The following is a 27,016-nucleotide window of genomic DNA, read 5'->3' on the forward strand; positions in this document are numbered from 1 at the left end:
AACCCCCACACTCTAAGAAGTGATCTTTACTAACTCGATGAAAGCTAAAGTACCCTGCCATTTCTTTAAACACAGAAAATGTGATGCTGTAGATCCACAAAAAACATAGCACATAGTACTGGCTCAAAAGCTGATACTCCTGCAACAGGAATATCACACTCATCCTTTCTAAATACTTACAGTACACTCTTGCATCTCCTGTTCCTTAGTTGCCAGCCTCATTACCAGAATGTTTTCTCTTCGGGCAGACTCTTGCTGTTGCTGTTTCAACTTCTCTTCAGATTCTCTCAACCCCGTCACATCATTAGCTAATACAAGCAACAACACAAAAAGCATGTTTTATAGTACCCTCTCAAAGAAGTTTTTAAAAGACAGCTAAAAGAATCTGAAGACCAAATTCATAAACAGAAGTCATAAACAGCTATGCTTTTTGCAGTCATGTTCATAACTAGCATAAACAAAAAACCAATACAACATTAAGTATCACAAAAACTTGACAACAGGTGGCTTTAAATCCATATTCCTGGTCCTTCTCTAAGACTTACTAGAATTTTGAAGATGCTTCCATGTTTGTATAGGAAATAACTTTTAAACTGCTAGCTTAACCAACTGTTATTACAATCTGCAGTCTGAAACCTGGGAAGGTGGAACTGCCCAGGTATGTGTAAGAAAAGTTGAGGCCAGGGTGTGGGAGGAGGAAAGTCTGTACTCTGGCAAAAACCAATCTGCAATCTGTAAAACAGTGCTGTTTATGGAAATCCTCAAACTGGTCTCAACACTCCATGAGCAAACAGCAAGACATTCAAGAACATTCTCTCACAGCTAGACTTCTGATCCATGAACATTTATGAAAACTTATATATGAAATATGAGAGAAGGCAGCACATTTCCAAATTACTCAAAAACATATGCAAGCAACCCAATACTAACTGTATATATTCACTCTGTTACTTGTCATGTATAAAACAATGAAAAATTTGAATAATTTAGATTTTCATTTTTTTCCAATTCCTTGAGAATAATCAGCTGCAAATATAACCTGAACATCACAAATTGCTTCAGGACAATGATTTCTAAATAATTCTTCGCAGATAATTCATTAACACTGACTACTATGGCCTGTGTTGTTTCCAAAATCAAGAAACTGGGAATGTTGAAACAACTTATTTATCTATGTTTAGACAGTCTGAAATGTGAATGGAATCACCTGCTTCTATTTGCTGTATTTCAGTCTCTCCAAAAATCAAAACACCATGAGACAGGACTACAAGGATGTAACAACAGCAAAAGAGAGGGTATCCATCCAGACTGACAAAAAAACACCCTTCAAACTCAGTGGTACTACAACTTTAAGTATTTAGACTGAAGAGGTGAGTGGAAAACAGGAAAACACTCCATCTCTAGCTGCCAACAAAGCTTTTAAAAGTGACTTAGGACTGGCTGTTCAGTCACTCCCAAAATGTATTCATATTTTCTCACTTCAGAGTAGGATGTTTTTCCCATATTATCTTCCAAAATACCAAGTTTTAATGACCATGTAAGAATGACAATCAGATCAAATATTACTTGCGGACACATTTTAGACATTTACTTCTAAACACTATTTCCCCTCCAAGTCTTACAATCCTGTAAGACTACTAAAGGCACAGACATTCTTGGGAGTATTTTGGTAGATAAAGTTTCCTTTTCTAACAGTAAAGTTCTGAAAATACACCTATTTATGGGGTTATGCTTTGAAGCTTTTCCCTGCCCAGCAGTATGAGTCCTACAGATGCAAAAATAAGACTTTTTAGATGGTGTGATAAATTTGCAACTGGAAAAGAAGTTGATAAGAAAGCTGGGAGAGGCTGAAAACCTACAGTAGAAAAAACAGGGGCTATTTTCCTGACAAGTAACTGACATAATACATTATTATCTCTTATTTCTAGCACTTTTAGAAAGCACAGATACTACTTGATCACTCTGTTTTATACATTCAGATAACTTGCATCATTTTGAAACCCAGCTAACTTACAATTAAGGTCTGTGTACTTGCCCTCCAGAGCTTGCACATATGCTTCATACTGTTTCCACCTGTTGCAGATGTAAAAAGAAAAAACAAGAATTTTCTGAAGCTCAGTTTATAAAATCAAGGCATCTCATTCCTAAGCTTTCAGAGTACACACTGATAATATAATCAGAAAATGTCAAGAGAGAATTACACAATTGCACAGAAGACAATTCTAGTTTTAAAAAAGGGGCTTTTAATCGTGGAAATAGTTAAATCTACTTTGTATCTCAAAAGAATAAAACAGTAGCTGTGCATTACAACACTTAAAACTCACATCTTAAAAATTAGTAATTTAGACAAACACTGGGATCAAACACTAATTACTTTGTTATTTTTGTAAAGTACCCTATATATATCCTATTCTCATAGCAGAACAATTCAAACAAAATTCTGTAATAAAGTGTGATACAAATACAACATTAAGTATGTTACCAAGTGAACAAGACAAGCAAAACTGTATTATAACACTAGAAATGGTAGTCTAGGTTAGGCAGTTGTATCAGCTCATTTAGGTTAAGACCATTCTCTGATTATATTCATCATCCATAAGCCGAACAGTTTAATAACTCTTTGAAAGCATGTTATTTAGGCAATTCATCTGCAGTCAAAAAACATCACTTAAAAACAGCACTTCATACAAACCATCAAATCAGTAGCAAATAAAGTCTGCCATAAAGTTTAGCATGGAATGCTTTATGAAAAAAGTTCACAGCATGGTGTTTTGGGATTTTTAAGTAGTACTCTGCACTTAACTATGTGTGCTCCTCTTGATGGTACAACTGCACATTATAAAGCAAATTCATCTACTAACTTACCACTACAGAAGAAGGTGTCTGTTCCCTCCTCCCCATCACCTTCTCTCCCTGACACGTATTTTATGCCAGACTCATCATAACTGCTCTATTTTAAGTCTCTAACCTACACCACTACCTCAACTGAAACTGTAAAATCTACCTCTAGGTAATTTTGACCATTTAGTGAATTCAAAAAGCTCATTAAAGGGTCTGAAAAGCATCAGAGATCTGTAACAGAAAGCAAGATCACACCACTGGGAAAAGGAAGCATGTGGTATCTTCCTTCAAGCAACAACAAAATTTTACATTTCTTCAGCTGAACATGAAAACAGCATGAATGAACTCTCAAGCTCTGTAAGAGAGAAGTATTCCTACTTAACCCTTAAATTAATCTCTCTGCTCTAAGAAGTTTCACCATTTGACCATTAAAAGTTCTGTTTGTTCGGGAGATTTCAATCTCCCAAAAGTAAAACTGAAATGGTCTACTAAACAGCAAACCTAGTAAGAAATAACCTAGTTTTAAATTAAAAAATTATATGCAATAAAACAATTGGTCTTCAAATACACAGGACTACTTGACTTTTAAGTTACACCTCCACAGCCCAAAACCAGTAATTCTACCAAAATTGTGACACCCCCACACTCCTGTAACATACAGAGCAAGGAAATGACAACCTGAAACACAAGTTAGGTAGACATGACAGACCTCTACCTGAAAAAAAAAGAACCCCCCAAATAACCACCCACAAACAAATCATGAAGCCTACGGTGGCCAAGAATGCTGGAGATAACACCTCTAAGTTACCTCTCAACAACTGCTAGTATTTAGGCAAGAACTAAACTCCTGGAAAAGAAAACCTAGATGGCACTAGGCCATGTCATGGATTTGAAGTCATATGCCCACCAACTCTTCCAGAAAACGTTAACTACTCAGATGTGGCATTTTGTCAAAAACCTGGTGAAGACTCTTGCAGTTCAAGCAACTTGTATCGGGTCTGGCTGAGTGTAAGAGACGGTCCAAAGATCCCTCATCTGCCTCACGATCATCGCCGAGAACAGAGACTGAGCACAGGAGTCCTGGCCCTGCTGAGGTGGGATGTCTGCCGAGTGTTGCCTAGGGGTGTGCCCGCTGGGAACTGGTACGCATTCCTGAGGAAAATTAGTGCAGGTCGCAATGGACTGCGCCGTTCTTGCTGCCCAGGCGGGAAGGACTGCGCCGAAGCGGAAAGGAACGACCTGCCCTGCACACCTGTCCTGCACACCGGTCTTGTGCGTCTGTCCTGTACCTGTTTCCCAAAGCAACAGACTCCACAACAATGGCTGTAAATTTCCCAACCTCTTGGCCAGTTGCCCCTCGCTTCTGAAAAGGACTATAAAGGGACTCTCTGAAATAACCAAGTCGGAGAGATCTCCCCCACGGAAAGAAGACGAATCTATTGGCGGAAGACCACGAGGACTTCGTCTCATCCGTTGGTAGCTATTGCCCCCCCCCCTCTTTTTCTTCCTCCCTACTTTGTCTCTCTCTCTCTCTCCCTTTCTCTCTTCTATTGCATTACTGTGTTGTGGGCACTTAATAAAGGTGCACTGTTTTGATTTAAACTGAAATTTCTTGTGTCCTTTTTACACTCTGAGATCTATAAACGAACCATCACGACCCCCGCTTGCATTAGCGGATCGTGACATTAAACTGGCGTCACGGACAGGATCTGACAGACAGAAGGGGTTGCAAGGTTGTGTGTAGTCTGTAATAGGGGAAGGACGTTTCACTCCAGCCGCACCTAGCCCGACACCCCAAAAGGGGTGAGCGGTGTCTAGAAAGCAAGGGGGGTGACTCGAATTTCCCGCAAACTGCACACGCCTGGGTGAAAAGCACCCCATACTCAGTTGAGGGCTCTGTCTTCAGATTTTTTGCAAAGGATCTCTTAGTGTAAAAGGAGGAACTGTGTTTTTTGGTGTATGAATTTGGACTGCTTGGTGTAGTGAAGAGACAACCATAAGTAACTTAAGGAGTACCTCCCAAGCAGATTTGGTCTCTTCACCCACCCAGGGAAGTGAAGGGAGACACAGCGAAGCTGTGTGTGTGTCGCAGTGTGTAATTAACTTTACCTCCTTGTGGTGGTTTTGATCCTGTCATAAAATGACTGAAAACCCCAGTGCAAAAGTTAAAGCTGCGTTTTATGCTCTGCTAGCAAAACATAATGCCCGGCCCTCTCCGGGAGGGGAAGAATGGGCTCAAAATAACTGGTTTAATTTAGATTATGTGACTGATAGAGTATATTCTTTACAACATGAGACTAGATTTAAATTTGGCCGAAATAAAACCATAATCTGCTCTGTTTTAGGGGCATGCCTTGCGGCAGCCATAGATCATCGCTTAAAGCGATGTACTGAAGAGAAAGCGATCATAGATTCCCTTCAAAGCCTAGTGGAAATTTTACAAAAACAATTAGATGAAGAAAAAAATAAAAATCACTTGCTAGAGGCTGCTTTAAAAGAGGAATATTTTAGAAATTCGAAAAATGCTGACTCACCAAAAGAGACAGAGGAAAAGGAAACTCCTCACATTGACCAAATATACCCCCAAAAAGAACTAATACTAGTAAAAAATTGTGGAGAAAACTGCTGCCCTCGTGTGAGACCTCTGATTAAAACTGAATATAATTATATCAATGATGAAGATTTTGAACCGCATATCACCACTAAACAAATACCATACAGTGCTGTTGAATTAGCTAGATTAAAAAAGGAGTATGGGCGGCTTCCCCACGAATCTGAGACAGAATATGTCTTCCGAGTGTCTCTCACCGGAGGAGACCAAATTCAATTAACTGAACAGGAGGCCAGTGGATACTGGGGACATGGAGTTTTCTTGACAACAGGAGACAAACGTGGCACGTGGTCCCTGACTCAGCGTGCAGCCTTCTGGGCCGGGGGACTTAATCCTTTAGAAAGGGGAGACCCTTTAGCTATAATTGGTACCCCCGAGCAACTCCTAGAAAGTGTCCACAAAGCTGCCTGTTTGCAAATGATCCATGAAAGAAAATTAACTCCTGGATATGAATCCCCCATGCAATTACCTGTTAAACCTGCACTGATGACCCCTTTAATTCGAGGCCTTCCAGAATCACTCAAACCTACAGCAATTGCCCTTCAAAAAACCATAGCGGCTGTAGGTCCCGTAGAAAGGCTAGATAGATTCCTTGGAAACCCAAGCGACCAAACTGGATCTACCGATCCTGGGTTTACTCCCTATTCAACCCCCTCTCAGCCGCCAGGTTCACAATCGAATTCACCTGCGGGTGATCGCAAAGTTTGGACATGGAGTGAAGTTGCAAAAGATCTGATTGATTACAGTAGAAAATATGGACCTATAAAAATTCCAGAAGAAAAATTAGACAAAACAAAAGGTGTCAGGTACATTCGGGCTCCTCATGGCGAAAAGCCAGAGAATGTAAAACAGATCTCTAACCGTCAGCATTGGTGGTTATTAGGCATCAAAAAGGGGGTCCCCAGAGATGTGATGGATGGCTTACCCCTTGATAAATTGAGTAAGGTAGTGTCTAACTGGCACTGCCGAAAACCCGTTCTACCAAATCCATCAGTTCAACCCAGTGCACCCCTCCTCCCTCAGAATCTGGGCAGTGAGTCAGACCAACCACTCCCTCAAAGTCTGTGCAGTGAGCCAAAACAACCTCTCCCTCAAAACCAGGGAAACTAGACCCTCCGTCTCTTGTCAGTGAGCGAAGAGATGGAGCATGGGTATACCTGAGAAGGCTCACTAAAAATAAAAAGGGAGATATAATGATCACAGCTATTACAGGCCCTAAACGGGCACCTGTAACTTTTCTAATTGACACTGGGGCACAAATTTCTGCGCTGACAAAGAAAGATGCCCAGAGATGTGGAATTGTCCCAACAAAGAACCGATATTGTGTTTTAAATGCCTTAGGAACGACAGAATCTATGAATGTAGCCCTAGTTAAGCTCATTTTACCTGGGGAAGAAAATCAACTCTCTATTAATATGGTGATTGGAGATATCCCAACCAATCTATTAGGGATGAATGCCCTCGTTGGGAGGCAGTGGGAGGACTCAGAGGGTCTCCTGTGGTCTTTTGGCACACCACGTTTTAACATCAGACTGCTCGAAGCCGCACCCTCCCTACCATTCAGCAAAGTAACTAATGTGAAACAATACCCCCTCCCCCTGGGTGCCAAAGAGGGCATCAAGCCAGTGATACAGGAGCTGCGAGAACAAGGAGTAATAGTTAATACTCATTCTCCTTTCAATTCTCCGGTGTGGCCAGTGCGAAAGCCTAATGGGAAGTGGAGGCTGACAATTGATTTTCGCAGGCTAAATGCCAACACAGACCCTCTCACAGCAGCTGTCCCAAATCTAGCAGAATTGATAACACTAATTCAAGAAAAAGCTCATTCAATTATGGCAACTATAGATGTCAAAGACATGTTTTTTATGATACCTTTACAGCCAGAAGACATGGACCGTTTTGCTTTCACATGGGAAGGACAGCAATACACTTTCACTAGGCTTCCCCAAGGGTACAAACATTCCCCCACCCTGGCTCATCACGCTTTAGCCCAGGAGTTAGAAAAAATACCCAAAGCTGACAATGTGACTGTTTATCAATACATTGATGATATCCTTGTGGGAGGAGATGAAATAGAAGAAGTGAGAGATACCCAACAAAGAATAATCTCCCACTTAGAAAGCCTTGATTTGCAAATTCCCTCAGAAAAAATCCAAAATCCTTCACATGAAGTGAAATTTTTGGGAATTTGGTGGAAAGGAGGTATGACATGTATCCCACCTGATACCCTAACCTCTTTAGATCAGATTAAAATGCCTGAATCCAAAAAAGATCTCCAACATGCTTTAGGATTATTAGTGTTCTGGAGAAAACACATCCCAGATTTTTCCATAATTGCCAGACCTCTTTATAACTTGTTAAGAAAAGGGATAAAATGGGAATGGAGTGCTTCTCAAGAAGAAGCATTGCAATTGTTGATTTTTGAAGCAACAGCTCACCAAGCCCTGGGCCCTATTCACCCTACAGATCCTTTCCAGGTGGAATGGGGATTTGCCTCTTCAGGGCTGTCAGTACACATATGGCAGCGGGGTCCTGAGGGTCCAACGAGGCCTGTAGGTTTTTACTCTCGTGGCTTTAAAGATGCTGAAAAAAGGTACACTACCTGGGAAAAAGGATTATTTGTGGTTAGCTTAGCTCTCATAGAAGTGGAGAAGATTGCACGACAACAACCAATTGTTTTGAGAGGCCCTTTCAAAGTTATTAAGGCAGTCTCTACTGGGACCCCCCCACCTGACGGGGTGGCCCAGAGGGCCTCAGTAAGGAAGTGGTATGCTCAGATTGAACATTATTGTAGCATCTTCTCAGTAACTGAAGGAGCTGTAAAAAATCTGGCAATCCAAGAGACTGAAAACTTGAGTAGCAGTCAGGACAAACCTGCCTCAGCCATCAAAGTAGCCCCTCCTTTTTCCCCCGAACAGTCAGCAAATTCTTGGTTTACAGATGCTTCTGCCAAGCGAGAAGGAAAGGTGTGGAAATACAAGGCTGTAGCCCTGCACACCTCCTCAGGTGAACGAATTATCACAGAGGGGGAAGGCAGCGCCCAAGTTGGCGAGCTGATAGCTGTTTGGAGTGTTTTCCAACATGAGGCACAGAATACTTCTCCTGTCTGTATCTACACCGATTCCTATGCTGTGTTTAAGGGATGTACTGAGTGGCTTCCTTTTTGGCAGCAAAATGACTGGGAAGTTAACAGAATCCCAGTATGGCAAAAGGAAAAGTGGCAAGAAATTCTAAATATTGCAAGTCAAGGGAATTTTGCCGTGGGGTGGGTAGCCTCTCACCAGACAGATGGAAATGCAGCAGGAGAGTGGAACAATAAAGCTGATGAATTAGCAAGACTAAGTCCTTTGAAAAAGGATCAGATTACAGAAGACTGGGAGCACTTATTAGAATGGTTGCATGTAAAAAGACAACACACAGGTGCAAAAGATTTGTACAAAGAAGCCCTTGCTCGTGGGTGGCCTGTTACCAGAGAAATGTGTAAAACATGCATATCAGCTTGTGAACAATGCCGCAAACGGCTGGAAAGACACCCTTTGGAAGATGACCCTCTGCATTTAAGAAAGGGTAAAGGCTTATGGGATGCGTGGCAGGTAGATTATATTGGCCCCTTTAAAAAGTCAGGAGGTAAACACTTTGTACTGGTAGGAGTAGAGATTATATCTGGGTTAGTCCAGGCCGATGCCTTTAAAAGAGCTACAGGAGATAACACTGTCAAAGCATTGCAAGGATGGTTTGGAACTTTCCCAAAACCACAAGAAATTCAATCTGACAATGGGTCTCACTTTACTGCCAAAGTTGTACAGGACTGGGCAAAAAGTGAAGGCATTAAATGGACTTTTCACACCCCTTACTACCCTCAAGCTAACGGCATTGTAGAAAGGACCAATGGTCTCCTGAAACGACTTCTGAAACCACAGGAGGGAAACTGGGATGTTCGGCTATGGGAAGCTGTGAAAGGTGTGAATGATAGATGGGGGGTAAACGGGTGTCCTAAAATCACTGCCTTTTGCCCAACAGCTCCAAGTATAATTCCTTCATTACAGGGACCTAATGATCCTAAGAATCCTGCACACTACCCTGGACAACCTGTTTTGGTAGACCTCCCTACTGTAGGAGAAGTACCATTAGTGCTGAAAAGCCCTCTAAATAAATATGCATGGGTAGCCTCTGATGCCCTAGGGAGAGAGCATCGGATACATACACGCTGGATAATTCCATCATTCTAATTTTTTCTGCCTTTAGTGGCAGACTCTGTTTGTGTTTGCTTTTCACAGAAGAACTCCGAGGGACATAAAAGACCACATAAACCATGATAAAACTGGTGATACTTTTCTGCATCCTACCACAACACCATGGCCAAAAAGCAGCTGAGTGGCCATGGTCTGGTACTACCATTAGGTACACTAGTGCTCTAAGATCCCATCCTAGAGATCGTCGCCCAAACCCAGACACTGCAGTACTGCACGACTCTAAGGTATACCATTCAAATGAATGGGGATGGGACTCAAAAGATTGGACTACAACCCTAAATGGAACAATTGGTGAGAAAATTGAGGTAAGATGCAGAAAAGTAGAAGGACCTTTCTCCGGGAAAGCTTCCACCATTACAATCACCGGGAATTTTCTAAAACCAAATGGGAAAAGTGACCTGCACCCCAACATTACGGCCGAACTCTGCCCTACAACAGAGTGGGCGTGTAACACACAAACCCTCTTCATCCTGTGTTGTCGTCAGAAGAATGTCGGTAACTACAGCCTAGACCCCAGTACCAACAATGTCCAAATCACGAAGCTTTGCAAAAATGAACCAACTGACTGCTGGTATAACTTTACTCTAACTAAATCAGCCTATGTAACATGCAATTGGCAAAATAACCAGACAGATCAGCCAGGTTTGAAAGGTTTAACTTATAAATTCAAAATAAATGCTGTAGCAAAGCCCATACTAAGTGTAGTAATTACGTACCATGGTATAAGTACCTCCCTCGTACTAGATGACAAGAACAACGTTTTTCCTCCCTTTATGGTAACCCAAGGTGATGATGTTTCAATACGATGTAGACTAATTGGTAGATCTTTTACTAAACCTATACACAGTTATAGCATTGGACCTCATGACCGCGTTTTGTTTTGTGAAATTCAAAACCAAGATTGTTGGCTAAACTTAACTGATGTGCAATTTTCCCATAAAGTCATGTGTGGTAAAAACGATACAAAACACTGGGGAAAACTCAATGTCAATGTTGTAATACCTACCACCCAACCACCGGTTATGCTGAGCCCAAGAATTTTTAAAGTTGGACCATATACAATCAGGAAAACAGGCCAACAACAAATACTATTTAATCCAGCATGGTCTCTTAAACAAGTCAAATTGCTCATGCAAAACAATGTCTCAGAAGTTCAGCCAGCTTGTTCACCCTTTCTGCAAACTTCCTTCGAGGGGTGGACAACCTGGTTGCGAAAGCGAAACCCTTCTAAGAAACGAACGCAAAGAGACATAACCGGTGTCATGGGAACAGGATTGGGAATCTTAAATAGTATTGATTCAGAAGTATTAATGAATAAATTAATTGCCACAACTACAGATTTGACTAAAATACAACAACCACTGCAGTCATCCCTATTAGCCTTGGGAAGCCATCAGTGGTTGTTATCAAACATATTACCAAATTGGGAAAAGGTAAATGTGAATGACCACAAATTGATAATTGACGCACTCGATGCTACACAAAATAACATTTCTTTAGCTCTCAGCTGCATCCAGGCTCAATTATGGATGCAGTCAGTTGCTGCCTCAATTATAAGAGAAGGCGAAGAAGGCACTTTTCCTACTGAAATTCGGAAAATAATCTGGGACAGTGCCACTGATTTTGAAAGAGAATTCCAATCCTGGTGGAACTTAGTAAACTTTACCTACGATCCCCTCACAAACACAGCCACAGCCTTTGTACTGACTATACGTAATGCTTCAGTGCATCTGATATTCCCTGTCATTGCATTAGGGCTGAACCATGATGGAGCTGTTCTCTATCCTTTCGAGCATAGAGAATGGGCCCGTCAAATTGGTGAGAAGTGGCAAACCGTTAATTTAGAAACTTGTATTGTCCAAGAACAACAAGGGTTCATCTGTGAAAGTAATGCAATTAGAGCTCAAGACATTTGTTTAGATACAGAACAAAATATCTGTCATTTTGAAATTCATCCTAACGAGACTCCTGAAACAGTGCTTGTCTATATAGGTAATGGATGTGCATGCTTAAGAACTGCTTGTGATGAAGTATTTGTAGAAAATTTAGTAGTAGATACAAAAAATCATTCAAATTTTTGTGTTTGTAACTTTACTAAAATCATAGGATGTGATTTTTCATATTTAGCCCCAGTTACTTCTTATCATCTTTTACAGTCCAATTACACACTGATCCACCAATTATTGCCTACCCCCATTGGGATGAACCTTACTTTGGTAAAGCAATTGTTGCTTCACCAAGATTTAATTGAAATTTTGGAAAAGATCAAGAAAAATGGACAGAAAACCTTAGTAACTGTTCATCACAATGTGAAAGAAATACATCGTGTTCTAGAAAGGGTAAAGAAAGATGTTGAACACAGGTGGTGGGATACTCTTTTTGGGTGGTCACCTACTGCTACAGGTGTCCTGAACAAATTGTGTCATCCCATCATTGTTCTCTTGATTTTGGTTTTGATTGGTTTTGCTTTATCAGCAGTCTTATACATCATGAATTGGAGAATGATGAAACGGCTAACACAGCTTACATCTATAATAGATGTCCACAATTTAGCCAATACCCCATCCGCTGTAGACACACCCAAGGTTATTGACATGAGACAAACTACACGAGTATTAAAATAAGATGTGATAAAAAATTAGAGGTATTTTAATTAAAAAATTATATGTGTATTCTGATTTAAAATTATTCATTTCCTTCTCTTTTGTTTCCTTCTTTTTCTTTTCTTCTCTTTCCCTTCCTCTCTTATGTTCTCTACCCCTTTTCCGGGATATGCTACCAACATTGACGAGTCCTGAAGACTTCACAACGACACTACAAAATCGTGCAGATAGAGCTCTCCTGACGACAATCGTGAGTCACGGGGTGGTGTAAGAGACGGTCCAAAGATCCCTCATCTGCCTCACGATCATCGCCGAGAACAGAGACTGAGCACAGGAGTCCTGGCCCTGCTGAGGTGGGATGTCTGCCGAGTGTTGCCTAGGGGTGTGCCCGCTGGGAACTGGTACGCATTCCTGAGGAAAATTAGTGCAGGTCGCAATGGACTGCGCCGTTCTTGCTGCCCAGGCGGGAAGGACTGCGCCGAAGCGGAAAGGAACGACCTGCCCTGCACACCTGTCCTGCACACCGGTCTTGTGCGTCTGTCCTGTACCTGTTTCCCAAAGCAACAGACTCCACAACAATGGCTGTAAATTTCCCAACCTCTTGGCCAGTTGCCCCTCGCTTCTGAAAAGGACTATAAAGGGACTCTCTGAAATAACCAAGTCGGAGAGATCTCCCCCACGGAAAGAAGACGAATCTATTGGCGGAAGACCACGAGGACTTCGTCTCATCCGTTGGTAGCTATTGCCCCCCCCCCTCTTTTTCTTCCTCCCTACTTTGTCTCTCTCTCTCTCTCCCTTTCTCTCTTCTATTGCATTACTGTGTTGTGGGCACTTAATAAAGGTGCACTGTTTTGATTTAAACTGAAATTTCTTGTGTCCTTTTTACACTCTGAGATCTATAAACGAACCATCACGACCCCCGCTTGCATTAGCGGATCGTGACACTGAGATGGAGTTAATTTTCCCCAGAGCAGCCTTCACTGTGCTGTGCTTTGCACTAGTAGCTGGAATGGTGTTGGTAACACATCAGTGTTTCACCCACTGCTAGGAAGTGCTCACACTTCATCAAGGCACATTCTCCAACATTCCCCCCTCACCAGTAGGCTGGGAATTAGCAAGATCTTGGGAGGGAACACAGCTAGACCCTTGACCTCCTTGTCCCAAATTATGCCTTCCAGTACACCTGTAGAAGACTAAGGCTCATCAGTGAATCTGAGTGGGGGAAGAATGACAAAGGCTAAAAGCCAGCTTTTTTTCTCCCATCAGTTTGCTTTCCACTCAATATGGTAGTTTCTGTCCATAATCTGATGGTTCAAAATTAATAACCTGAAGAGCTTCACTGAAGTGCTACTTGGAAAGACACTCAAGAACACAGACAGCAGAACTGGGAGGACACTCCTGAATCTGTTCTACATTCAAGGGATCACAGTCTCACAAGAACTGGAAGGTAACTGAGCAGCATTATGTCAGTTACTTAATTCCCTTCGTTCTCTAACAATATTAAGCAGACTTTATAAAGGTAATTTGAAGCTATGAAGTCCTAAATACTTTTTCTTGAAGCACCCATTTTTTATGCTGCGTTTTGGGGTTCACAGCAAACGACAAGTAGTTGGGAGTTGAGACACACACTGCACTCAGGCCATTGCAAAAAGGACTGGCTCTAGTCCCTGTGGACTGAAGTTCACGAAAAGCACCATATTTCCTCAGAAATGTTTGTGCCTATCTGAGTGCTTCAGTGTTTTACCAGCTAAACAATCAGGTCAATACTGATCAGATTTTTAGCTATGATCCACAGAGTATTTTTTTACTGCGTTCCTGGCTCTTCTTTCTCTCAGAAGCTCCTACAGTCAAGGTAAGTAACTACTGCATTAAAGAGGGGAAAGATTAAAATGAGTCCACAGCCATGAGACAAGCAGAAACTCAAGGTCAGATCTAAAGTCTCTGTGTTGGGTCCTACCCATGTTCAGTCAACAAAAGTTAAAATGAGCAGAACTAAATTATGTACTTCATAGAAAAGAACAGTAAAATTGGGACTCATGGCACAGAAACTGACCAAAAAAAAAAGATAATCTTCTCTACATATGTATTTCATCACTGCAATTGTACAGCAATGGTGACTTACTACCAAAAAGGCCAAAAGGTGATGACACACATCCATCTTAAAAAGCATTTGCCTCACCAAAGCATGGACCAGAAAAATACATTCCAAGTCTCAAGACAATCTAGCGATCAACACATGCTTTCCTAAGTCTCAAAGCAGTAGAAATGACATTGATTAAAATACATGTGTAATAATAGTATTTTATTCCAGCCTACAGATGAAGCCAGCAGTTAGTGTAATAATTGCTAGTTTTATGTGAAATCACAATTAGAGGTGAACTTACTAGAGATACATAATTCACCCCCCCCCCATACAAAAAAACCCCCAGTGTTTGAAAGACTGATCAATGCAAACTAATGAAATGGACAAGATCAAAACAGAATTTAAATTTCAATTTCTGGGTATATTGAACAGTCATTCTCCTTAAATTCATCAAGTGCCCTTTTTGAAAACATGTTAGTTTTTCCACACACTAAGAAGATGATTCAATAGCAACACTGCTGTCGTTAGCAAATTCCCTTCTGCCTCCTTGTTAACACAGGTGAGCTGCTGACATACTTTACCTCCTTGGGTGTATTCCATCACATTCTCTCTTGAATATATGTTGGAAATTCATCTCTTCTACAGCATCAACTAATCATTGCAGTTACAGAAACTGATTACAACTGGCAGCCTTTTTGTGTTTTCACACTATCAGTCAAAGAGCAAGTGGCACAGAATCTATGCTCTGGTACCTTTCACATGAATATTACTGCAGGAAGTAACAGCACGGCTTTGAAGACTTAGGAGTTTACTACTGCCAGAGAATCCTGAGGACAGAAATTTCTATAAAAAGGATCACAAGGCCAAAACCACTTATCAAAGAAGCATTTTTTTCTTACTGTTTAAATAAATTCTTCTTTACTACCCAAAAGATTGGATACTCAGAGGAAGACAGAAACCAGTTTAAGCATGTAGAGCCAGACTGTGTTTACTCCCTGGAAAAAACTGTCACCCCAAAAGTAGCTGGCAGGATAGTTTACCCAGAAGGGAGAGTAGCTGATCACCATGTACATTAAGTGTTGCATATGTAACCCTGTGTTTCTACACAATTTAGTCTTTGTTCTATGAAACAGCGAAATTTACCTTGAGACCCTCATAATGCTAATAACTCAGTGTACAAAAAGCCAAGAAATAATGTTTACCAAAATGCACAGACTACTCCAGCAGATGAAGAGATGCCCCACAGATGGTTAGTTTGGATAGCTACTGGTTTACAAATCAGAAAGTTCAGGCATAGAGAGACAAGCAGCTTGGGACAGTTTCTTTAAGCAGGTGGTCTGTGCAACAGGATTCCCTATCACTGTTTTTGTGGTGACATTTAAGCTTTCTAAAACGTGAAAAAGATGGCCAGGCTCTTCCTTATGAAAGTTCTAGGTGATGGAAACTCATTTTAACATTTTTCTGTTAATATCTGAACATGCTGAGAAGACAATTGAATGGACTGAGAAAGTCCATTCCAGTATGCAAAACATACTGGAAAAGTAGAGTTGACATTTTTCTGATGTTTAAAATAACTTGTGATCTAGCAAGGAATCTAAGCAATCATATCTTCTGTAGCTACAAGTAAGAAAAAAATCCCACTCCTACTCATGTTTTACAAAATGCTACTAAGGATTTTGCCTCTTGGGAAAAAGTGTTCTCCTCCAAACCGCAAATAAAAATACTTGAGGCAAGAGAACAACTTTACAAAAGAAATGTATCCTAAAACATGTAAAAGTTTTTCAGAACAGGATGCTAAAAGACAATAGAAGAGTAAATTCACACATCTTCCACTGGAAGTTCACTAAAATGTTGAGAAGGAAAAAACACTTCTTACGTTACCTTAGGATAAGCTCATCTCTAGGTAAAACCTTAAAATCTGCTTCACTAAGGCGAACCTATGAAGCAAGAACAAAAGCATAACTTATCAAGCTGTCATGATTACCTGGAAGGGTGAAGTCACAAGTAATTTTACACATACCTTCTTTGGGAGAGGTTCTTCATTCGTCATTGTGAACTCTGAAGGAAGAGGAAAAAGAAAAAGGAATTTTATTTAGTGTAGTTTCTAGTGTGCATGGAACACTGAAACAGAAACTTGTACTTCTAGCCTAAATTTTTTTAATTTGCAATATTACACCACTAGAATATTGATCCCACACAATGCAGCAGCAGACTACAAAACAACAAGTTTGCTCCTGTAATCTAGATATAGTCAGACACATTTTTTCTGAAAGTTAATTAAAACTTTCTATTTATGTCTAAAAAGCCAATCAGTAATCAATTCTTCCTATTTAACTAATCAAAACCTCCCAACTTTGTATCAAACTGACATGTAGCATAGGTCTACATCTACATAACATTGTATTTTACACAGCAGAGGATAATCAGGGTCTGAGGAAGACGATTTATACTACTACTCCTCCTCTTTGGAATAAGAGAGTAATTTGTGAACGTTACATGTTCTTGCAAGTACTTGTATGCTAAGATTCTAATAAGCAGGAAGTATTGTTATTTTAAAACCCATGTAAATATTTTCAGGAAAAGATGCAAAATAAATGGCTTAGACAGACCATCAAACTGAATTCTTCTAGTGCATACAGAGCACAACAGGACTGCATTCTGCTAGGTTAAATATCCACGCTGCCTTGAGTTACATGCCGCCTTATCTCAAAAAGCAATACACAGTATTTTCTAGAACTATGATTATGTAAAATACACTGACTTCATGTAAAATACACTGACTTCATGTAAAATACACTGACTTCAAAAATCTTACAGGCATTCAAGTAATAATGAATGCAAGGTTTCCTAGAGGCATGCATCTTTGCAATATGCTTTCCAGTGGAAAAGTTGCACATAATTTTAACAGCTGACAAGCACATAAAGCTGCACATGTAGCAGGGAAAGGATGTGTCAACTCCTTGGTTGTGAACACTTAGCTTCAAAGAAACAATGCTCTTAAGCAGGAGGTATTTTATTTTCTCAATGATTTTTATGGATTACCTTAGTATTTTCAGAAACTCAATGAACTAGTTTAACTTTTCCAAATCCTAACTGTTGGTCAGTAAGACGAGCAAATACATTCCAGTGAAGTAGAGCCTTTTCCATCTACACTAACTGACTCCACTGACAACTACACAGCACCCTACCAAACAAGGTCCTGGTTAACAACAAACAAAACAACCAACACTCACACTCCCTTCCTATAATAAATGCTGACATTAGAACCCACAGAAAGAAAACATTCAGTAGAAGCATCTCACTAATGAATGGCAGCTTCCTGTTGCTAGGTTTAGTAACGCAGGCACATAAATGCTTCCCTAAACTAGGAGGTCCCCCCCCCCCACTCCCACCCCCTTCCCTCCCACTCACAAGAAGTTACTCAAGCATTTTACTTGAACTTCTGCATGCAGCTCATTATTTGAGACTGTTTTACCAAAAACATACCTTAAATGTAAAATACAAATTTAACAGACTACTGACACAAATTGCCAATGCCCAACTCAGCCATCCAGAGTAACTTGAGAGTACAGAGGGAATGCTTGTGACCCCTGTATTTAGGTTGCCACCTCTCCCACAGTAATTTTCCTAAAGATTTGTAGAAATTTTAACTCCTTTGGAGTTTGGAAGTAGTCTTGAAGATCTCAGCTAGTGTTAAGTTTCTTATAGAGAGAAACATGCTCTTCAGATATCCCACACAACTACAGCTAGCACTGATTAAATGGTGCACACATCATATCAAGTCATTACTTGTGTGTTCCTCAAAAGTACCAGAAGCACACAAATACCAAAAAATGTGAATTTGCCCAAAGACTTAGCTTGTAAATCCTGCTGCAGCATACAGCAATTACAAACATATGACAGCTGTCATAATCATGACTACAAGAAATCAAAAGGTTGACGTTTTATCCAAAGGTAGTCAACCTTGCATCTCCAGACATGACACCAAAATTCCAGCACCAGACCAGGCTACTCTAACCTCTACACCCAGCACATCACCACTTACAAAACCATCTTTTGCTTTCAGATGAGAACACAAAAGTGAAGGCTGAAGTTATGGGCCACTGCATTAGAAGTTACTGTCTTACTGCCACCTGTTATTATGTGCCGTGATAGAACCACACACTAAAAAATAAACACACACTAGTGAAAAATGTTCTGTAGGTTATTCTGGAAAAGTTAGGTCGCTAGTATCTACAGATAAACACTTAGTACTCTTTCCACACATATGAATTTCAACTCACTACTGCCGTGCAAAAGCCTTTTGGGAACCTGGAGTAACTTACCAGAAGCTTAGACATTTACTACTGCTGTATCCTGCTATCGTTGTGCTCCATGTTTCTCAGAAACATTAGCAGCGCCAGGCTGGCTACAGCAACTGTCACGGTGATTTGCCTTAGCTTTCAGTTAACGAACAGGTGAATCTGTACGCTACAGACCACAACAGTGCAAATGAAATGTTCATTCTTTGAATTTAATACAGTAACTTCTCAAGCACTGTGCATCACACGGCTCTCCTCTAAAAGAGATCATCTCTCTCCTCCCTATATCAGAAATATCTTGCAAGAACATGATGAAGTTTTACTTTCCACAATAAAAAGAATCAACGTAACCAACATTCCTGCATAACTGACTGGAATTAACACGATTATATTTTGTGATTTATATTATGAACAGCTTAACTGTACTATCCTAACTAAGCACTTTCATGATTTTGCAGAGACAGTGGCTGCCACACACCACTCCTTCTGCATTTCTGCTCCTGGCAACAAGCAACAGAAAACCATACTCCATACTTAGAGCAACACTGTCACAGGCACTGAAAGAATTTTTATGAAATCTCAGTGTTTTAGGCTTTTATGGCAGTTTTAATTAAAAGAGATGTGAAATGGGGAAAGCGCATTAATTTTAGTAACTCAGGTATAAGCCCGCACACCTTTTCCTACAAGGTTTATAAAACACAGGATTTAAAAACTTCTTAAAAAACATCAGTGAACAAAAAAACTTAAATAATATCAGGTATGAGGCCTTACTAGTTATGCCCGAACGGAGTCATTTTAATGGTAAGAAAAAATAGTTTCATGGGGAAAACCCCAGCATGGGCTCCCAGCTCCCAAAGCACGTATGTGTGTGCATATATATTCACACACGTATAATTTACACAATCACAGAATCGTTAGGGTTGGAAGGGATCTGTGGGGATTACACAGTCCAACACCACCCCCTCTGCCAAGGCAAGATCACCTAGAGCAGGTGACGCAGGAACGTGTCCAGGTGGGTGCTGATTGTCTCCGGAGAGGGAGAATCCAAGACCTCCCCGGGCAGCCTGTTCCAGTGCCCTGCCACCCTCAACGTAAAGAAGTTCTTCCCCATGTTGAGGTGAAACTTCTTGTGTTTTAATCTATGGTCACTGCCCCTCGTCCTGTCACTGGGTACCACTGAAAAGAGTCTGGCACCATTCACCTGGCACCCATCTTTAAGATATTTGTATGTATTGATGAGACCCCCTCTCAGTCTTCTCTTTTCTAGAGAAAACAGGCCCAGCTACCGCAGTCTCTCTTCACAACACAAATGTTCCAGACCCTAAATCGTCTTTGTGGCCCTCCCCTAAACCCCCTCCAGCAGCTCCTTGTCTTTCTTGTACAGAGGAGCCTTTTGATGTCTAAAAAGAAAAGCTTCACAGCACCACCGTAACTGGTCAGCCCTCACACTCTCCTCAGCAACCGCGGGGGTGCCGCCCCCCCCCCCCCCCCTCCCGCGGGGCGCAGCCGCAGGTGTTTGACAGACCCAGCTGCTGTGGCCGCCCCCCAGCCCAAGCAGTGCCCGCCCCGCCGCCCTCGCTCCTCTCCAACAAGGGAAGCGACAAGCGCGGCTCCCGGAGGCGCGCCAGCAGCCCAAGGCAGGGGGAAGAAGATCCCGGTCGCGCAGCCAGGCCAGGCTTCGGGGCCTCGCACAAAATGGCTCTAAGTGCTTCCGCTCCTCCCCCCCGCGCCCGAGGTGAGGGATGGAAGCGCCGCTGGGGTTCGGCACCCCGAGACCGCGAGCTGCCCGGTCCGTACGTCCCGCCGGGGCGGAGCGCTCGCACGGCCACTCACCTCCCGCCCGCGGCGCGGAGGCCCCGCGCCCCTCGCACGCCGCTCGCCTGGGCCGCACTCCTCCTCACATCGAGCGGGGGCGAAACGCCGCCACCTCCGCGCCTGCCGCCACCAGCTCCGCGGGCGCCGCTGCTGCCGCCGCTGCCACCAGCTCCGCGGCCGAGACCGCCGCGCCCCCCCCCCCCCCGCCCGAGCTCCCCCGCGCGCCGCTCCCGCCCGCTCTTTATTTGCGGGTTCTCTGCGCTACAAAATGGCGCCCAGGGAGGAAATGAGCGCCCGCCCCGCCCCGCGGGCGATGGCTGCGCGCGCACGCAGCGCGGGGCGGCGGCAGGAGGCGCCGCAGCGGTGCCGGTCGCGGTGCGGGTACCTTGGGCTGTTTGTGGGGCGGCTGCCGCGGGGAGTCGTCGCTCTCCCCGCCGGGAAGTGGCGGCTCCTGCGGTTTATTAGAGCGCCGATTTAAAGACCGTGGGTCAAACGGGCCGCGCAGGGTCCGTATCCCTGGGGTGCCGCGCGGCCTCCTGCCGGCGGGGGGCGCTGCTGTCCGGCCGGAAGGGGCGAGTGGCGTCTGTCTCCCGCCAAACCGGCTGAGGGGAGCGGGAGCCCGGCGCCTCCTGGGAAAAGCGTTTGGCGCCTTCCCGGAAGGCTGGCGGAGAAGATGGGATATCTGGGAAGGAAAAGTGCGCGCAGCAGTAAATAAAGTGCAAGATGGGTGCCGGGCTTCTCGGCGTGGCTGTCGGAGCTGCCTGCCCCCCGGCCGCCGCTCGGCGGCGTCGGTGCGAGCCAGTATCGTCAGTGGCTAATGAAAGATAAAGGACTTAAATTTCAGCTGCCTCCAAAGAAACGAAACATCCGTTTCCTCGTTTGGGAATAAAACCTAATAAAGTACAGTTTGCCTTTCATTGCAGTCTAGCACTGAGCTGGTGCTTAAATAAAGTTCATCTTTCTTAATATCCGTAAGCTTCACATTCTGCAAGCTGTGCTATTGGGTAAATGCTTCTGCCTTTTGCCGGCAACGTCGTAAAGTTGCTGCAGGCTAAAATAATCTGTCAGCTGGGTTGCACAGATGAAACTGATTGTCACTATGTCAGTGCTGAAGGTGCTCCAGAAATCTCTCCTGACTGTTACTGGTAGGAGAAAGAATATAATCACTACAGAAGAGAACCCAATGCACGTGGTCCCATATCCACATGTATGCGTATACATGAATACACAGATTTTTTCGGTGAGAACTTAAAACGTTTCAAAACCACGCTACAAGTGATTTGATGTGGCTACCCAAGGTAGGGTGGTAAGGTGACCACAAGGAGAAAGGACCTGAATAAATTCCTTTGAAGTCTTACCTCATTTAAAAGTGAAAAGAGATACACTGTGATTATTGTACACTGTTTCCTGCTTCTGCTTTTCTTGCAGGTATTTGTTTTAAGCATTCAAGATACCAATTAACAGATGAAGCCATCGCTGGATATGGCAGCATGAGAGATGCACTGAAATATTAGAGTAGGCCTTAATAAGAACATTAATGTAGCAAATTGACTTGATTTCCTCGTGTGCAAATGTAAACATTACAGTACTAAAAATGCATATAAACCAAGCAGGATAAGAAATTGAAACTTTTTCTACATAAAAGAGATTCAGAGGTACACTCAGGGCTGCTTCTATTCTGTGTATAACATACCTAACATTTTCTATCAGTGGTGATTTAAACTCAAGATCTCCCAGTATTTTGTCTAGAGTTTGGCTACTTTTTGTTATGTTCAGAAGCCAGACCTCCTTTGTGTCTTCTTAGTAGTACAGATAAAGGGTCTAGCTCAGATACACTCTAAGGTGTGGGATGGTAAACCTTCCACCATTGTTTGTGTTCATGAGCACGTAGAAAGTATTCCTGCATTTTTTACCCCTTGTCAGCACCTAGTTATTTTTAATTTATCTCTACAAGTGTAGATTACATTTGTGGGAAATATGCTAGCTGAGCAAGAGGCAGGCAGCCAGGGACATGTAGAGATAAGTGGAATCATCCTGCAGAGCTTAATATTCTGGGATGTCTTCCTTCAGTATTTTCAAATTAGTAAGTGTATTATCAGGTTACACCTATAATTTTTGTTTAGGGAAATAAGGGCAAATTTGGTAACCAGTCCTCTGGTACCTTTGGGAAGAGGACATTTAACTGAAATACTCTTTTGTTCTGTTTGTTCATCACATTACACAGTGAGAACTAACCTGGGACTTTCTAATGCTGCTGGAACAAATGTGGACACCCACCTTGGGTTGTATTTAGAGTGTGGTAACTGGAGTAAATTAGCTTTTCAAGTAATAGGTGGTATCATAACCCCCAGCAGCAGCTTCGGTCCTTGCATGAGAGGGCACATCATGATCTGTCCAACACAAAAGCCAAACTCATATATTGATTCACCTATAATGATAAAATGGGATAGGAACCAGATTATGAATGTGTGGGCAGGACAGCTCACCACTGGATTTTAGGTTCCTTGAATGATGGTGTGTTACTCATTAACTTAATTATCCATTAACTGGATGGCTCCTCCTTGGTTTTACCTCCTCAGTTCTGGGTTTCTATTCCACCACTTGGTTTCACATGGAAGCCCTCTGGACCAACATAAGTACCATAATGTTTCCCAGCTCTGAGGGATGCTATTTGTCCCCAGGGAAGGCAGGCTCTGAGGGAAAACGCTTCCTACTGTAAAACACTCATAAAAATAATTAGTCTGCAGGTCAGGAAAGCGAGGAATTAGGGGGAAAATGAGATAAAGCCTTTCTCAAAAGTAAAAAGAAAAAATGCTTGGAGTACCGTATGTACATTTCTTGGCATTTTAAAGGACCTTGAAATATCAGGAACTAAAGAAAGGCCAGTCGGCTCCTGCAAAGGCTGTCCTTTACTTGCAAGGACAGGAAATGGAGCAAGGCAAACCCATGGTATATCTGCAGCAGAGAATGAGCTCTCAGGTGCACTGGAAAAGGCTGCTGCAGCCTACAGGTGTGGGAGAAAGATAAAATCTATGGATTGCTGCTCTGAGAGGAAAGTGATACAGAGAGGTCCATCAGGTAACTGCTTGTTAAAGATCTGGGCAGCAGAAAGCCCAACTTTGACATCAGTGAACTCTCTCTCTTTTAGAGAAGCTTCCTAAATACTAGGCTGCAGACTTAGTGCTGTCTTTATATCCCCTTAAAATATGCTTTTATGGCTCTTAGTGGAATTATCGTATATTTTCTTACATCTTTATAACAAGAAGTAACTGAACTTCTTCAGAAAGCTTTTACAAGGATTATTTTTAATTACCAGTAAATTTTAACAGTTTATATATGTGTGCGTGTATATCTATATATCTATATATCTATATATCTATATATCTATATATCTATATATCTATATATCTATATACCTATATATCTATATATCTATATCTATATCTAAACTCCTGGAAAGCATATAAAGTCAGCTGTATGATAATGTACAGCTACACAGACCCAATTTGATTTGCAGCTCTTGTCTCTGAGATGGCAGCACTTGCAGTGATCCCACACCCCTATGAATCTGTGTGTGCCTCAGAGTGGTCAGGTGTTTTTTCCTGTTAGGGACTGACCATGCCAGTGAGTGAACTCCAGAGCTTGTCCTGAAGACCTCCCCTGACTAATAATCCATCCAGATACAATTACAACCAAATGGTGACTCAAGTTAAATTAGTTTTGGGGATACTTGATAAATACTGCAAGCTTGCATTTGGAGTACAGCTGTGCACATAGTTGCTAAGGATATAAGCCCATGTATTTACTACACTTTTTTTTAAACCATAGAAAGGCTGAGATAGTTTTAATAGTGCAAAAGTTTTCCTGTCTGAGGGGAAGACAACATTTTTTAATTAAACACCAGTTACATTATGAATATTCTCTTACAAAGATGGATTCAAGGGAGACACAGATTGCTCTTTACACAGCCAAGGACATTTTATTGCCTTGATTTTTTCAAGGACCCTGTCAGTCAGGTTGGAGATTGAGAAATTTTAGAAAATGTTGCTCTTGTCCTCACTGGAAAAACTGTGTCCTTTGAAATATGCCTTATGTGCTGAACCTACCCATGGACAACTGAATGTCAGTCCACTGCTAAGAAAACCTGGAAGAAGAATGAATTGTCTTTCCACACACAAAAAAAGGCCTGAAGGTGCTAAAGGTGTCCAGGAAGCCTGAGTGCCCTAAGCAGATATTAGTACCAATATTTGTGTATAAGACTTTATAGACTGGAGAATTTGCTATTGCAGGAAAGTTGTGAAATCTATTTTTAAAAAAAATTAGAATAATCTCATATTAAGATTTATGAATTCAAAGTAATTGGGTTTTGTTTGGGGGTTTTTTCCTTTAAGAGGTGCAGCTTCGTTTTTATTACATTCACATTCCCAACAAACCTGTTTTTGCAAATATTCATTGACCAAGTGTCAGATTTAAGGAAAAAAAAGCAAGGGCTTCAAATTTTGATAACAATAGTGATCTTTTTAAAGGTCAGATTTAGAAAAAAGTTATTTAGCAGGAGAGTAAATCAGTGAACACTGAAATCCTCTTTTTGTCTATTTCTAATAAAACTGAGACACCATTAGCAAATGAAAATGCAAAAATCTTCACACCTTGAGTATTTCATGGAACGCACATGTCCATTTGATTGTGTTCATAGCAAAGTAGTAAATAAACTTTGTGCAACTGATAGCAAGTAAGCTTTCTGTTCTGAATTGATGACTTCATTTCCCAGAGTTTAGATTTCTAAGAAATGGCAAAATGTACCAGCGTAGGGCAGTAGTTTGCTACTGAGTATTATGCTGCTCATTAACTACATTGAATTTAAAAGCACAGCTGCCTACTCCCATTCAGTATGGTTTTTTCTGCATTTAAATAACTTAACTTTGATCTGTACCTTGCATGTTTCATAATTATTTGCCTTTGAGCAATTGCTACATTATTTTGCTACGTTACATGCCCCTTTTATCCATTTGGATCTCAATCCTGGACACCATCCAAGCAGAGTTAAATAGAATACTACAAACCTGATAGACATATCAAGAGAAAATTAATATCTGTGTGTTTTGGGTGCCCCACCATCACAGCCTGGTTTGTCACTAATGTTGAGCTGCAAAACAGTTCTGCTGATTAGGGCTGAGAGCAAAGGTGCTCACTGAGGTGAGCTGGCCTGAAGTCCCTAAGGTTGCTTCTTTGAACTTTTTCCATCTGCTAGTGAAGTGTGGGGAGGGAAGGGGCTGAAATCTTGCTTTATGTTCAATTCAATATTTGTGGTGATATTTGTCAAGTTTTAAATACAAGAGAATCCTGTTCATAAGGTGTACTTCAGGTGTACTGTCAGTTGTGGACTTTGAACACCTGCTGACATTTAATCTGAGCTCATCTCACATTATTGACTTTGTGTTTACATCGATGACCTTAAGTTGTAATCAGTCAAATGTTACATTAAGAATGACATATTGGTATATGGTACAGTTGATAAACAAGATTATTGGTGCTGCCCTCGTATGTCTGTGTTATTCACTCTCTACTGAATTTTGAAAAGGTGCAGGGACTACATTCAGTCATAAAAGGCTGCTCAGGAACCATACAATATTTTTCTAAAACAATCACTGTATTGCTTAAAATCCTATATTCCTGAGTTTTGCTTGTATGTTAGTTCTACTGGTTGCTCACTGATAGCCTTTTGAAAAGACACAAAACATGTTTTTCCCCTCCAGATTTAATCGGAGGTTTTTGTCAGTGTTATCAACTGCTCTGAGTGCACAGCATCATTAGAGAAAAGCAGTGGTGCATGCATGTTGCCAATTAATGCATTCTTTAATGCATCTCCTTAAGAGACTGGTACATCAATCCACCTAAGCATTTGGCTGCCTGCAGGGTTTTCCAGAGATTTCCTTTCCTGAAGATATCTGAGGGGATTGTTCTCTTGCTGAAAGTTGGAAACCACAAAGTAACTGAAGAAATCTTATGACACATGGTTTCCTGCTTTGGCCTTATCCTTCACAAAGACCAAAAAGGAGGAATGTATTTTGAGTGTTGGAGTCCTGCAGCATGGTTTAACAGAGTTATTGGTGAAATCTAGGCCAACACTCTTGCTCACCATAGCAGAAGCAGGATTTTTTCCCTATCTAGTAATGCTGTAGCTTTTAAAATTTTAAAGCAAGAATAGAGGCTGATAGGAGTCAGAAGAATCCGACTTAGGTATTATAGTGCTCCTGTTGCTCATTGTGCCCACACAGAAGGTTCAGATGCATTTTGTGGATGCAGATTCAATACTGCCAAATTCAGATTAGCCAACATGCAGGATGTGACCACAGGCGTACCAGTACATTCACTGCATATATAACCACATTTATGTTCGTTGGTGTTTGTCATCACATACTGTGTGCTTTTCTAGGATTTAATTTGTACTTCTGTTCTCCCTGCGAAATCCTACGGAATTTTACTACCTGGATAGAAAAAAAAAAGTC

General features: G+C 41.7%; 2 protein-coding genes across 2 annotated transcripts in view; one reads left to right on the top strand and one right to left on the bottom strand.

The window, feature by feature from the left end:
- Positions 1–20,697, bottom strand: part of WTAP (WT1 associated protein) — a 34,935-nt gene extending 14,238 nt beyond the window's left edge. Inside the window, exons 1-5 of the mRNA XM_069010697.1 lie at positions 20,526–20,697; positions 16,412–16,449; positions 16,273–16,328; positions 2,015–2,073; positions 181–308 (exon numbers count right to left, since the gene is read on the bottom strand). Of these exons, the coding sequence (XP_068866798.1) occupies positions 181–308; positions 2,015–2,073; positions 16,273–16,328; positions 16,412–16,441 (273 nt within the window). The 5' untranslated portion in view covers positions 16,442–16,449; positions 20,526–20,697. The remainder of the gene's footprint in view (positions 1–180; positions 309–2,014; positions 2,074–16,272; positions 16,329–16,411; positions 16,450–20,525) is intronic.
- Positions 2,213–6,649, top strand: LOC138108276 (uncharacterized). Its single transcript, XM_069010696.1, has one exon. It carries the CDS (start codon positions 4,982–4,984, stop codon positions 6,560–6,562), a length of 1,581 nt encoding a protein of 526 aa, XP_068866797.1. The 5' UTR covers positions 2,213–4,981; the 3' UTR covers positions 6,563–6,649.
- Positions 20,698–27,016: the final 6,319 nt, after the last annotated feature.

This window comes from Aphelocoma coerulescens, chromosome 3 (genome assembly GCF_041296385.1).
Source record: "Aphelocoma coerulescens isolate FSJ_1873_10779 chromosome 3, UR_Acoe_1.0, whole genome shotgun sequence".
Taxonomy (NCBI): domain Eukaryota; kingdom Metazoa; phylum Chordata; class Aves; order Passeriformes; family Corvidae; genus Aphelocoma; species Aphelocoma coerulescens.

Bases quoted from the DNA above. Each gene is read 5' to 3' on its own strand.
- LOC138108276 (XM_069010696.1), top strand. From the start codon at position 4,982: ATGACTGAAAACCCCAGTGCAAAAGTTAAAGCTGCGTTTTATGCTCTG.